Source organism: Artemia sp. Qi Xiang Cuo, chromosome 10, assembly GCF_049724085.1.
Source record: "Artemia sp. Qi Xiang Cuo chromosome 10, ASM4972408v1, whole genome shotgun sequence".
Taxonomy (NCBI): domain Eukaryota; kingdom Metazoa; phylum Arthropoda; class Branchiopoda; order Anostraca; family Artemiidae; genus Artemia; species Artemia sp. Qi Xiang Cuo.
In genome coordinates this window covers 53,028,994-53,043,733 of record NC_142803.1, presented here as the reverse complement: position 1 = coordinate 53,043,733, position 14,740 = coordinate 53,028,994, and the positions used below count along the sequence as shown (strand labels likewise).

The following is a 14,740-nucleotide window of genomic DNA, read 5'->3' as shown; positions in this document are numbered from 1 at the left end:
CCTCCTCTTTGCAAAACAAACGGCCATAATTCTGAATTTTAACATTTTAGGAAACGTTGATCATTAAGCTGTTTCACTGAAATTATTCCGTATATGAAAGGGCAAATTTGACTTTATTCAGTGAAACAGCTTTAATTCAAAACAATGAATTTCTCCTCAATTAAATTCGGGCAGGGGAGGGATATCTGCCCTTCTTCACGGGGACAAATGCAAACGGTTTATATAGTATTTAAATAAAATAAAAGTTCAAAATAGGGATAAAATCCTTTTTAATAGACAGTGTATAATAAACTTCACAAAAAATACCAGATATTTCGGTCACATATACAGTGACCGTCATCAGTAGTCATCGTCATCAGACCGTCATCAGTAGAGTTTTTCTACTGATGACGGTCACTGTATATGTGACCGAAATATCTGGTATTTTTTGTGAAATTTATTATACACTGTCTATTAAAAAGGATTTTATCCCTATTTTGAACTTTTATTTTATCGTCATGAAAAGGCAGTGTGGTCTCCAAAATTATCTACTCTATTAAAAAATTCTGCAGAAGTTTCAGTCCAAATATTAATCAATTACATTCATGAATTTATACTCTCATCCCACTCACTAATGTTTTTAATTACTCAATGCTTTTCTATTTACATTCTTGAATCGTAAGTGTTTCTTGTTTGAGATCTTGGGTTATTTATAACTTGTTGATGCTTTGAGTCTAAACTGAATCTAATTCTTTTAGCAGCCACTACGTTACCTCATAAATGTATGAACGTAAGGGTTGGCAGCCTTGGGCCCAGACCCTCCCCCTAATCTTAAATGAACAAAAAACAGACATCTATAATTACTTGAATTCTCGTTTAAGTTGGTAATAAGTATTTTTAATCTGATTTCTTATTCCCCTCACCACCCCAAAAAACTAACATGTATGTGCTTGGCACAGAGAGAGGAAGGGGCGGGAGAACAATGAAAATAATATGGCTTAATACTGCACTTTTTTAATGTTGGCCCATCCCCCTTAGAGAGAAAAAACTTGGACCTCTCCTTTCTTAGCCCTACGTGCGTCAAACACGTTGCTCAAAATTATATGAAAAACTACAATTTAATTTATTGAACACGGCACTTTAACTTGCAAATTAAAAGTACACTGTAATCTTGTACCAAGATAGTCTCTCACATTTCTTTCAATTTACTGCAATCTTTTACCCATTGCGTAAAATAGTTCCTTTGGCTGATTTTGGACGAAGAGATCCTCAGCAATTACAACCTAGGACAAATGTACTTACGTATGGTTCAGTGATGGAGATGTCATTTACACAATTGATGATGTGGTTGTACATTACTTTTATGGATTTGGTCGCGCTTTCGTTTTGACGCTTTCGATTCATTCTTTGGTAGAGTTCACTCCACCATTCATCGCGAACCAATGTGGAACTGAAATTGATCATATAATTAATTAAATATTTAATAAATTATAATTAACATAACAAATTTATAATAATAAATTTAAAATAAAAATTATATATTTTAAATTTATAACTACAATAATAAAAATTATAATTAATTAATAAATTATAATTAATAAAATAATTAAAAATAAAATAAATTAAGTTTTTTTTATAATAAATTATAAAAGCTGGAGGCCAGGTGCACCCTTTAGTGCAAATATTAATGATCTCTTTGTTTACGTATGAGAAATAATAAGAGACTGCTTCTATGCACATTAACTTTTAACTCGCAAATGTCACTCATCTACTTACCTTAAACAACCGATTTTAGACACTTCGTTTTATAATAAGAACATGACATTTGCAAAACTTGTTCGTTTGCAAACATGTTTTAGAGCAAAATTTATGTGTAACCCAAGTTAATGGATGGTACCTTTCTAATTACTTAATTACTTACGCAGTAATGAAGTTCAACGGAGTAATTGACTTTAACGCTGAAATTTCTTTCTTATTACTTACACTTTTAACCTTTCTAATGCAACCAACAATGAAGACATCATTGACTTCCTTTCACATATAAAAGAAGCTATGCCAAATGAGGACTCCTTCTGAAGAAAGTGAGAATGGGTGCAGTGATAGCTGCAACCTAGTAAAGAGTGAACCACGGCCCTAGTAAAAAGTGAAACACAGACTATAGTATACCAAAATTTTAACAATGCGCTTCCAAGGAAATCTTTCCATTGAGTAAACATAGCCATTTTTAGAAGATTCAGAGACGGTAACTATTATTTCGATTAACGTCAATAGTGAAATGCTATTTTGAAAACATATTTAAAGCTATTTTGCGACAAAAAGGCCTGAGACGCCTCGAAAATAGCCTCAAATCAAAAAGAAAAGTACATCATTGGGATCTCCACTGTCGAAATTCATTTACAAGAAACTTAGAATCCACCACCTTGAATAGCAAGGATAGTTACTTTTTTGAATAGATGGCACTGACGTATCTTTTTTCTTCGTTACTAGCAAAGCATTGGAGGGTCAACAGGGTTCATTTAAAAGGTATTTTATATACCTATTTCATTTTGTAAATTTGACTTGTTAATGACGTTTCAGATATTAATATGAAAATTCAATTAAGATATATTAAGATTGTTGCCAATAGAGGTAAATATAATAAAGTCGTGTTGGCCAAGCTCTACTCAACTTTTTGCGACCAATCAATTCTTTTTGCTTCTGGAATTTTTTCCCTTCTTAATTAAAATGAGTTAAAAAGAATCCGGATTAATTATTTTAGATTTGGTAAATTTTTGTTGCTTCTTCCACGTAGGACTAAAAACCGGGCAATTATTAATAAATTTTTTGCTCCTGATATAACTGTAAAACTGGAAGCTGCTTTTACCTAGATCTTCATAATAGTCTCTTCTTCTTTATCTTTGGTTCAACCCACCACAGACTCCGAAAGGGTGAAAATTTGAATTGATTCGATAGCACAAAGATAATAAAGCTTTATATTCATTATAATTATACCGTATCTTTATCTTTAGGCTTCACTTTCAAGCAAGTGAATTAAGGCCTTAATTTGTAGCTTACAATTATCAAATCTTGATTATTTCCAAGGTGAGTAAAGCTAGGAATAAGTGAAGATGAAAAGTTTATGTAGGGTAACGAAAAGATTGATCAGGTGGACAGCCTTACTTACCTAGGTAGTTTTCGGGTTGCAGCAGTAGCTAGCAACCTAGTAGGAGACGATCACGTCCAATGTTAAGAAATATAATAACCCACAACTCCTAAAAATAGTCAGGTCAAAAGAAAAGTGCACCATTAGAACCGCATTCACGATGAAAATATCCTCAATAAAATAAAAATAAAATATATAAAATGAAAATTCTGACGTCATTTCAAGTCAAGCCTTCTGAAATTTCTTTTTTTTTCGGAGGTCACCCAAGTTCTTAAACTAGATTCTTCAATAAAGTTATTAGATATTTCACTATTCCAGATATTTCAGGCAACCAGTACTTAAGATTTACGTTGAAGATACAATATGGATAAAAACTGCCAAAAAAAAAAAAAAAAATGGGTATATGATCTTTTAAACCGCACAACTTAGCCCTTCAAAGAATAATAGCCTAAAGGTCTTTTTCTGTGAACCTAATGCTTTCCAAATCCTAAAAATTATGACAGCTGTAAACTTAACGCTGTAAAAAATGGACAGTTTTACAATGTGTGGGCAAAAACAGTAGATCAAAATGTTTGTGGCAATTTGTCATGTCGGCTGGCGACATTCAAACTCTTGGTAAAAGTATACATCCTGGGTGCAAGTGGGACAAATTGAATTAAAACACCTTTGTTTAAAAATAAAACGGCTTTTACACAGGAGTGGCCTTCCACTAGAAAAAAGGCATGCTCACATATTGCATTGATTTGTGCATCAAATATCATTGCCAGGTTGCTCGTCTTACTTTCTTATATTGATATGTTGCCCATAAAACAGATATTTTCACTTGTAAATTATGTACTAATGTTACCAAAAGTGTTCCAATGTTATCAAAAAAGGCATAGTCAAACAGTTCATGGTAACTAAGTGTAGTAGTTTAAAGAACTGACTTAAATATGATTAGGTCGTGATAGGGCCGTACCAAAGAACTCAATGAGAGGAGAGGAAGTGAGGTCTTTTGGCGAGGGGGGGGGGTAACAAGAGAAAAGTTTTTTTTAACCATAAAATCATAGTTGTGGCATCCATCGCAACCTAGTATGGAACGATTATAGGCCGCATTAGCCGAAAATTTGAAAATGTGTTTGGAAAAAAATGTCAAGTGAGGAAAAATTGTCCTTTATACATAGTTCAGGAATGGTAGCTATTATTTTGATAAATTTTAATGCTAAAAGCTCACAGCGAAAAACAACTCATGGAATTTGAAAAAATAAGCCGAAACCCCACAAATAACTTTGGATCGAAATGAAAAATGTGCTTTTGCAATCCTCATATGGAAGCAGTGATGTGTCTCCTTTTTTAGTTTATTTTTCGTCGCTGCTGTGTGGACAGTAAAAAACATACAGCGATGTAAAAGAGCTCACTTGAAAGCTAATCTTCGTATCAACGAGCTACTTTTAAGTAACAAAAGATAATATTAAGATAAAATGCAACTTTTGATGGAAACTGTATCTTCATGTACAAGACAGTATAAAACACGTGTCTTTCGGAAAGTCGCTTCTCTGGATTATGATGCATATTTGAGTAGCTCTGCTGCCTGATTCCCTCTAGTTCGTTCTTACTAGGTTTCGGTTAAAAAAAAAAAAAAAAAAAAAAAAACCGAAAGCTTTTCCTTTTGTGGGATTATTAGTAACAATTACAGTTAAATTTTTGCAACAAAGGGAGAACTTCATCAAAGTTTTCCAGGAGTCAAAGATTCAAAAATGATCCCTCCTTCTCTCCCACAGAAGCTATGAATTTTAAGGTTGTAATGGTAGATCTGAAGGTTATATAAGATTAAGAGTACAGGGCATGGAATATGTGAGACTTGATTGCTGTTTCGAGTTCAGCGTGTTTCTAGCTTTTTTGACAGTAATCAAAATTTTCAAACATCGCTTTTTCGATTATACGATCTAATATCTACGTCTATACATAAATTGACGTGTTGCACAAGCTAAAACAGATCTCAAATTTTGAGTTAAATTCCAAAAAACCAATGACTTACAGCTAATAGAACAGTACCTTTTATTGGAGAGGCAACACACTTAGACCAAGACCATTATAGTCGAATATATGCACTACTAACCTGATTATTCCATACCTTTTTAATAGCCTTTTCTAGATAAATTTTGATTGAAAAAATGAGAACTATGCTGAAATTCCGAAGGAATCGTATCTTGAATTACGTAAGCAAACTTAAGCAAAAATGAGTTACGTAAGCAATCCTGAATTACCTAAGCAATCTCATATCTAAGATTAAAAAATTATGTAAGACAATTTTTGGGCCTTTTGAATCAAGACTGAAAATTCTTAAATTTGATTGATAAACATAAAAGCAATCAATTTTTAAAAGGTTTTGTGTATGAGAGGGACTCTGTTATCAGTTGCACAACCTAAAACAGATCCCAGATTTTTAATTAAATTTCAGGAAGAAAAAATGACTTGGACATCAAGAAATCAATAATTAAAATGATTTTCTGTCATAAGAGTCTAGTGACTAAAAATTAGTTCCCATTGATGAGAATGCATCGGGGTTGCTACATGGTCATCGATTTTTCCTTCGTTTTTCTTCTTTTTTTACTATCAAACGTTAGACAAGAAAAGGCTAAATCATTGGATTCCGTCTATCAAATCCTTGTTCCAAAACGCAACATAATCAAATGGGATACAGTATAGATTATTCATTTTTAAAATTTCTTATGAAATAAGTTTTTTTATGCACCACATATACACAAACACTTGAGGAGTGAAGAACATGAAAAAAATGAACACTTCAAAAGCAACAGCATGAAATTTCTGGTGGAGATCATCTATTTGTTGAGAAATGAATTTCAAGTTCTACTGGTGGAATGACGAAAGAATTGTCTTCTTATACTGATTTCAAATATATAAAGATCACTAAGTTTAGTACTACGACCCTGAAAATTTTTCCCGATTTTCAGAAAAAAATGGGGAAACACCACCCAAAAGTCAAGCGGTCTTAATGAAAATCGTACCATAAGATTCAGCAAATGAGAGAACCGTACCGTAGATGTTTCAAGCTCCTATAAACAAAATGTGGGATTTTGCATTTCAGAGGCAACGCTATAGCGTTGCCTATAGTAAAGCCATACGGCTCTAATGTTTTATTATTATTTTTTTCCCCAAAGGCACTTCATATGGAAGGGGTCGTCGTAGGAACTTAAAAGGGGGCTGATTCGATTGGAAATCAAGAGCTCTAGTACCCTTTTTAATAGTCGAAGTGGTTGAAGGGCAACTAACCCCCCCCATGCCCATCATTCCCCCAAAAACATACAATCAAAATTTTGATATAATCATTTTGTTTCGCGTAGTTGATTTCCAGATAGCAAATATGTTTTTGAGGAGGACGCTCCCCCACAGACCCTCAGGGCAAGGGTTTTAACCTATACCCTGGGGGTATATAAGGTTTTTATAAAAGGCTTTGTCGTAGAAACATCAAAAAAGGCTCATTCGATTGGAAATTCAAAGGGCTAGTGTCCTTTTTAATAGTCAAAAGTGATTGGAAGGCAACTGGCCCCCCTACCACCCACGCCCATCATTCCCCCAAACACATCCTATCAAAATTTGAGATAGCCATTTTGTTCAGCGTAGTTGATTTCCAGATAGAAATTGTGTTTTTGAGGAGGACACTCACCCACAACCCTCAAGCAAGGGTTTTAAGTTATACCCTGGGGTCATATAAGGTTTTTATAGAAGACGTTGTCACAGAAACGTCAAAAAAGACTCATTCGATTGGAAATTCAAAGGGCTAGTGCCCTTTTTAATATTCCAAAGTGATTTGAAGGCAACTAACCCCCCTCTCGCGCCCACCTTTTCCCCAAACACATCTAATCAAAATTTTGAAACAGCCATTTTATTAAACGTAGTTTTAAGTTCTGGAAATTAGGTCTTTGAGGATGACAACTCCCCCACAGTCCTTGGGGCAAGGGTAGTAAGTTATGCCCTGTGGGCACATAAGGTTTTGTATGGACAACGTTGTCGTAGAAACTACAAAAAGGACTCATTCAATTGGAAATCTAAATGGCTAGTTCCCTTTTTAATAGTCGAAAGTGATTCTAAGGCAACTGACACCCCTTCCAGGCCTACCATTTCCCCAAACACATCCAATAAAAATTTTGATATAGCCATTTTGTTCAACGTAGTTGAGATTTCTGGAAATTATTGTATATGCTTGAGCACAGACATTCCAGCCACAGTCTTCAGGGGCAAGGGTTATAAAGTTATGCCCTGGGTTATATATGGTTCTTATGGAAGGAATGCTCGTATAAACTTCAGAGAGGGCTCATTTGAATGGAAATTGAAAGTCCTAGTCCACTTTTTAAGCATCAAAAGATATTGGAGGGTAACCAGCCCCCCCCCCCAATGCATCCAATAAAACTTTAAGACAGGTATTTTGTTAAAAATAGTTCAAAGATCATATAACAAAAATTCCTGTGTCGACACAACCCACCAGGGCCCGGGGGCAGGCGTTGTAAGTTATGCCCTGGGGGCATATATGGTTCTTATGGAAGGGATGGTCGTATTAACTTCAAAGATGGATTATTTGATTGGAAATTGAAAGTTCTACTTCACTTTTTAAGAGTCAAAAGAGATTGGAGGGCACCTAGCCCCACCCCTCCACGCTCTTTTTTCTTCAAACCCATCCGATAAGCAATTTGAGATAGCTTTTTTTTAAATAGTTCAAAACCATATAAAAAAAACTCAGGGGTCAACCCAGCCCCCAAGGGCCCGAGGGCAGGAGTTGTAAGTTATGCCCTGGGGGAATATATGGTTCTTATTGAAGGGATGCTCGTAATAAATTCAGAGATGGCTCATTTGATTGGAAATTGAAAGTTCTAGTTAGTTTTTTAGAGTCCAAAGCGATTGGAGGGCAACTAGCCCCCCCCCCACGCCTCTTTTCCCCAAATGCATCCAATAAAAATTTTGAGATAGCCATTAAGTTAAAAATTTCTCAAAAGTCAGATAACAAAAACTCAGGTGTCGTCACAACCCCCCAGGGCCCGGGGAGGCGTTGTAGGTTACGCCCTGGGGCATATATTGTTTGTATGAAAGGGATTATCGTATATACTTCAGAGGGATCATTTGATTGGATATTGAAAGTTTGAGCTTTTTAATAGTCAAAAGAGATCTGAGGGAAGCTAGCCCCCTCCCCCACGCCTTCTTTTTCAAAACCCATGTGATGAAAATTTTTATATAGACATCTTATTAAAAAAAGATCCAAAAGCCGGATAAGAAAAACTCCGGTGTCAATACAACCCCCCAGGGCACAAGGGAAGTCATTCTAAGTTATGCCCTAAGGGTACGTATGGTTCTTTTGAAAGGGATGCTCGTATAAATTTAATAGAGGTCTCATCTGATTGGAAATTGAAATTTCTAGTTCCATTTTTAAGAGTCAAGAGATTATGAAAGGGATGCTCGTATAAACTTTAGAGGGGGCTAATTTGATTGGAAATTGAAAGTTCTAGTTCAATTTTTAAGAGTAAAAAGATATCCGAGGGCAACTAGCCCAACCCCCCACACACCCTTTTTCGCCTTGCCCATCCAATAAAATTTTTATAATAGCCATTTCGTTAAAAAGAGTTCAAAGGTCAGATAAGAAAAATTCCTGTGTCAACGGAACCCGCCAGGGCCCGGAGGCAGGCGTTATGAGTAACGCTCTAGGGGCATATATATTTCTTATGGAAGGGATGCTCGTATAAACTTGGAGAGGGCTCATTTGATTTTAAATTGAAAGTTCTTGTTCACTTTTTAAGAGTCAAAAGAGATTGACGGGCAACTAGCCCCCCCCCCTCCGCCACGCCATAAATGCAGCAGTTAAAAATTTTGAGATAAACATTTTATTAAAAATTGTTCAAAGTTCAGATAACAGAGAACTCCGGTGTCGACACAGCCCCCCAGGGCCCGGGGATAGGCGTTGTAAGTTATGCCCTGGGGGCATATATCATTGTTATGGAAGGGATACTCGTATGTAATTCCTAGAGGGCTCATTTGATTGAAAATTGATAGTTGTAATTCACTTTTTAAGAGTCAAAAGTGGTTGGAGGGCAGCTAGCCTCTCCCCCAGACTCGATTTTTTTTTTCCCAGAGGCATTCCATATAGAAGGGGTCGTCGTATAAACTTCAAATAGGGGCTCATTTGATTGGAGATCGAGAGTTCTAGTGCCCTTTTTAAGAGTAAAAACTGATCGAAGTGCAACTCCCCCCCCCCCAAAGCCCCTTCTCCACAAATACAGCGGGTAAAAAATTTGAGGTACCCATTTTATTAGAAATAGTTCAAAGATCATATAACAAAAACTCATTTACGTAAGGTCATTTCGTTTAAAATAGTTCAAAGATCAGATAAGAAAAACTCATGTGTTGACACCCATTCTCCCAGGGCCGGGAAAGGCGTTGTAAGAATTGCTCTGGGGGCATATATGGTTCTTATGGAAGATATGCTAGTATAAACTTCAGAGAGGGTTCATTCAATTAGAAATTTAAAGTTGTAGTTCATTTTCTCAAAGTGAAAAAGATCAGAGGGCAACTAGCCCCTCCCGCCCTCCACACCTTTGGGTGTATCCGATGGATAAACCTATCTGATAAAAATTTCAGGAGACAATTTTGTTAAAAATAGTTCAACCATCAGATATTAAAACTCCAGGGTCGACACAACCCCCCAGGGCATAGGGATAGGCGTTGTAAGTTATACTCTAGGGATATATATGGTTCTTATAGAAGTGATACTCGTATAAACTTCAGAGAGGGCTCATTTGATTGAAAATAGAAAGTTCTAGTTCACTTTTAAGATTCAAAAGAGACAGAAGCTTAATCTAGTCCACCCACGCCCTTTTTCCCCAAGACCATCCGATAAAAATTTTTAGATAGCAATTTTGTTAAAAATAGTATAATAACTCCGAGGTTGACACAAACCCATTTTTTCATTTTGATATTGTTACTTTGATATCAGTTTTGTTACTTTGATGAATATTTGATTTTTTTTAAGTTTGATTTTGAAATAAGGAATTTTTAAAAACTTGAAAATTTTTTTGAAATCAAAAACAAACAAAAATTAATTAAGAAAAACATTCCAAAAAATAAGTTTTTAAAAGAAAATTTAAGACCATTTTGAACATAAGCTTAGCAGATAAAAATATCTTTTAAAACTCAAACTCAAAACGACCAGAAATTACTATTAAAGAATAAATGAAAGCCAAAACGAACAGAAATAAAATAAACAATCATAGCAAAAACATACAACAAGTAATAATATAAATGAATAAATAGATCTTAAAGCGAGTAATGCTTATATTGAATATGAATATCAAACTTAAAACAAAAAAAATATTTTCTTATTGAAGCATAAATTAAACTTAAAAAGAACAGAAATTAAATAAACAATCAATGCAAAAAAACATACAATAGATATTAATATAAATTAATAAGTAAATATTTAAACAAGTGAAACTTAAATTTAAAATGCAAATCAATCTTAAAATGAACAAAAATCACTATAAACAAGAGTTTGGGTATGACCTCCTTCTCTCACTTTAAAAGTGTAAAACCTACTGCGTCATTGGTGCTTTACTGAAAACTATATGCGTCTTGAAGAGTCTTGGAAATTATAAACAACATCAAATTGAATATTTGATGTATAATTATATTAATTGTTGAAAGATCCATCAGTTCAAGAATTTATTTCACTGTGATTGTGTTTTTATTTTCAATAGTGTAAGAACTGGAAAAGAAAATATTTGTAATATAATTCGTTTTCAGTTAGGTGCCAGTGACCCAGTAGGCTTTGGTTTTTATTTACAGTTAGGAAAGGAGGCAGTATCCAAACACTTGTTTGTAGGGAAACTATATTCGTCTTTAACAACTTTAAAAAGAGCTAATAAATTAAACTGAATATTTGATGTATAATGATATTAATTGCTGAAAGCTCATCAGTTCAAAATGTTACTATAATTTTAATGTTTATTTTCAATATTAAGTACAAAAGAAAATATTTGTCATAAAATCGATTTTCAGTAAAGCACCAATGACGCAGTAGGTTTTAGACTTTAACAGTGGGAGAAGGAGGTCATACCCAAGCTCTTGTTCGTGGTGATTTTTGTTCGTTACAAGCTTGATTTGCATATTAAATTTAAGTTTCACTCGTTTTAAGATTTATTTATTAATTTATACTAATATCTATTGTATGTTTGTTTGCATTGATTGTTTATTTAATTTCTGTTCGTTTCAAGCTTCATTAATAGTTCAATAGGAAAATATTTTTTTTGTTTTAAGTTGGATATTCATATTCAATCTATGCATTACTCGCTTTAAGATCTATTTATACTTTTATATTATTACTTGTTGCATGTTTTTGCTATGATTGTTTATTTAATTTCTGTTCGTTTTGGGTTTCATCTATTCTTTAATAGTAATTTCTGGTCGTTTTGAGTTTTAATTTAAAAGGTATTTGTATCTGCTTAGCTTAAGTTTAAAATGGCCTTTACTTTTCTTTGAAAAACTTATTTTTAGGAAAGTTTTTTTTTTAAATTAATTTTAGTAAAGAAAACTTATGGATGCGTTTTTTTATCAACGGCTCCCACGAAATTAGCAGGTCATCAAAATATATAAGAGCATTTGATCATCTTGGTGATGAAGTCAAGGTATGAACTTGTCACTGGGTATTCAGGATTTTCTTTTAGAGGGTACCCAGTGTATACTCTTGAAGGTTGTTTCAATTGAAGTAAAGGTATCAAGCTTAAGGCAAAGATCTTATATGTTACGCCAGGAAGTACGTGTTAGTAATTCTGTTAGTGTTTGGTTGAAAAATAATTTTCAACCAAAACAAGAGATTAATAAGAATTTTTCAACAATCTCGTCCAAAACCTTTAAAAATATTTTCAATAGCAGCCTTTTATCAACATTGTTGATCAGTCGTCAATGTCATCCATTTGTGCAGGAAGCTAAACATCTTGTATTCTAAAACTGATAAGATGTCGTTTTCCATAATTGAGTCGTTCACTATTTAATCAGATGAAGATGTAACATTTGGCTACTCCTAAAGATTTCAAGTCACTCCACAGCAGTGGTGCAATAATATATTATCAAGAGCAATAAAAACGTCTATTGAATGGTTTTATTGGCAGTCCTTGAATAGGCATCGCTTGTTTGTCTCTTAGCGACACAACCTAATAAAAGGACTCACAGCAATGTTTTTCAAATTTCTTCAAGCTTAAGTTTATGGTGGTCCCCAACAGAGAGTTTTCATAATGAGGCAAATCTGAATCTATATAAAAAACCCAACCCGATGAAAGCATACAGGCGTTCTTTAAGAATAAACACTTCAGGTGGTAAAAGAAAAGAAATACGGCGTAAATTAGTCAGTTAAATTTAAAAGCATTTTAGGCAGGCACTAAGGAATATCTTCTGATGAGAGTGGGAGGAGGAAGGCAAAGTAAGTCTTCAAGAGACTTCGTCTTATGGAATTGAATTGGTAGAGCCTATCATATAGTTATAGACACTTGAAATTCTAGTGCTTGTTGGGAATTTTCCCCCAAAATACTTTAAATCAAAGGGTTTGATACAATGAGCGGCTAATCAGATCAACCCTCGGTATTAGTTACCAAAACTCTAAAAACTGGATGTTGAAAACTTATTAGGCACGAAAGATAGTTTAGTTTTAATTCTGTGTCCAAATATGTACAGTTTACTAGGTTTTACACTATTTGTTAGAGTTACGAACAAAAACCAATTCTCATAAATTAAAGAAAAAGGGGAAACACCCCAGTAGGGACTGACTTTCATATCTTGAGTTGAAGTACCCTTTTTAAGCCTTACAAGATATCATGCAGCGACAAAGTGTCGTGTACAATTGGTTTGTGCAGCAAAACAATCATTTTGGCCTAAATACAACAAAAAAGCTATCAAGCATAAAGGCTACGAGAAAGGGAATCAACTTAAAATTATCGAAAAAGTTTGTACACAATTTTTTATTTTCTGAAGGCAGGTTGCCACGCAACATTTTTCATATTTGAGCATAAAAGCAGTAAGTTAAAAGTGAAATACTATTATAGGCAATGGCTCGGAAGCTTCATTTGGATGATTTGATACGTTTCACGACTTCATTCATTTAATTTTCATCGCTACACATTGCAAAGTTGCACACAAGCTATTGTGATGGAGGTCATTAGCTTGGGCGCCCATAGGCTACATTTTAGGGGGGGGGGCTTACCTCTTCTAATCGGCACTTCCTATGCTGTATAATTGAAATCCCAAAACAAACACATAAGGCAGTGTCATTCAGCCAGGGGACTGGCGTCCCCCTCAAAGGGAAAATTTTAGGCTCAAATTTTCACAGTGGGTCCTCTGGGTTAATGCAAACATGTAAAGGTACTTGCCTTTCAAGCTTTCTATATTTGAAGAAATAAACTAAGGCTAGGAATTCAGAATGAGTTACGAGTTCCTTCCTTATAGATGAAATATTTTTGAATGGAAAATTACATCCATATTTTTCTCAGTGTAAAAGTGGGAAAGAATGGTAGGGCTATAAAATAACCCAATAGTTCCCAACCCCTCAAAATCAAAACGTCATATCTAGTCTTATCTCCCCCCCTCCGGAAGTTTTGGTTGGAATGCACTTTTTCATTTTTTCAGGGGATGATTGAATTAAACCAGAAGTCGTAGAAATAGAGAAAGTTCACTTACATAAAATATCAGTCCCAAGTACCCATTTGTAGTAGCCGAATAGACTGTCCTCTCAACATTACTTCCTTTCCTATTTTACAATGCAGAGGGACAGATCTGTGTCAAAAGGGCAAAAATTAACCCCTAACTGATGGGGTATTTTGTTACTATGCACAATAATATAGAGTCACTATTTACCTTATTATAAAAAAAAAAATGCAAAAACAGAAAGAGGTTAAAAGAATAGCATTTTTTTTCAAAAATAAACAATGAGTTGCGGTCGACTTTGAACGGGTATAAGCGACCTTTAATATGAGAGGGCGTTGCTTTTTCACCTAAGACCAAAAGTGCACTTAATTGCAAGTTTCCAGAAATGTAAGAAATAGGGTTCACAATGTCTTCCGAGTGAATTGTTTTGAGGGCCCCGGTTTACTTCATCCTGAGTCTAAAAAATAAACACAATCTAGACAACGTTGTATATGTCGGTTAATTTCTTGCTATGCCATATGCTACATAAAATACTTTTAATTATGTCGATAAGGACGGTAGGAAGCATGAGCAAAAATACGGCCGTTGTTCATGGAAAGTGGTGACGCTATATAGTCACTGCAAATTGGGTCTAAGATAACGTTGATCCTAAAAACGTTTTGAACCAGGATCCATCAAAATACCAGTTATGCTACCATTTTAAATTGGTTAATTAATTTGACCTACTTCCTTCCAGTTCCGATTGAATAAGTTTAAAACCACCCTTTTTGTTTTTTAGTACCTTTTCTTAAAGTAATTAATTTATTTTTGTATGATATCAAACCTGATAGAAATTTCCAACTGATGCTAGATAACATATAGCACACGAGGTTATTTTTTCATTGCAATTTTTATCAGCAATTTTTTGGTCATCGCTGAAAGTATCACCATGTTATCCTTAAAGAC

At 34.4% G+C, this 14,740-nt stretch overlaps 1 protein-coding gene across 1 annotated transcript in view; it reads right to left on the bottom strand.

Moving 5' to 3' along the window:
- Positions 1-14,740, bottom strand: part of LOC148947882 (rho GTPase-activating protein 20-like) — an 83,062-nt gene that overhangs the window by 14,008 nt on the left and 54,314 nt on the right. Inside the window, exon 5 of the mRNA XM_089095128.1 lies at positions 1,282-1,429. Coding sequence (XP_088951254.1) covers positions 1,282-1,429 — 148 coding nt within the window. The remainder of the gene's footprint in view (positions 1-1,281; positions 1,430-14,740) is intronic.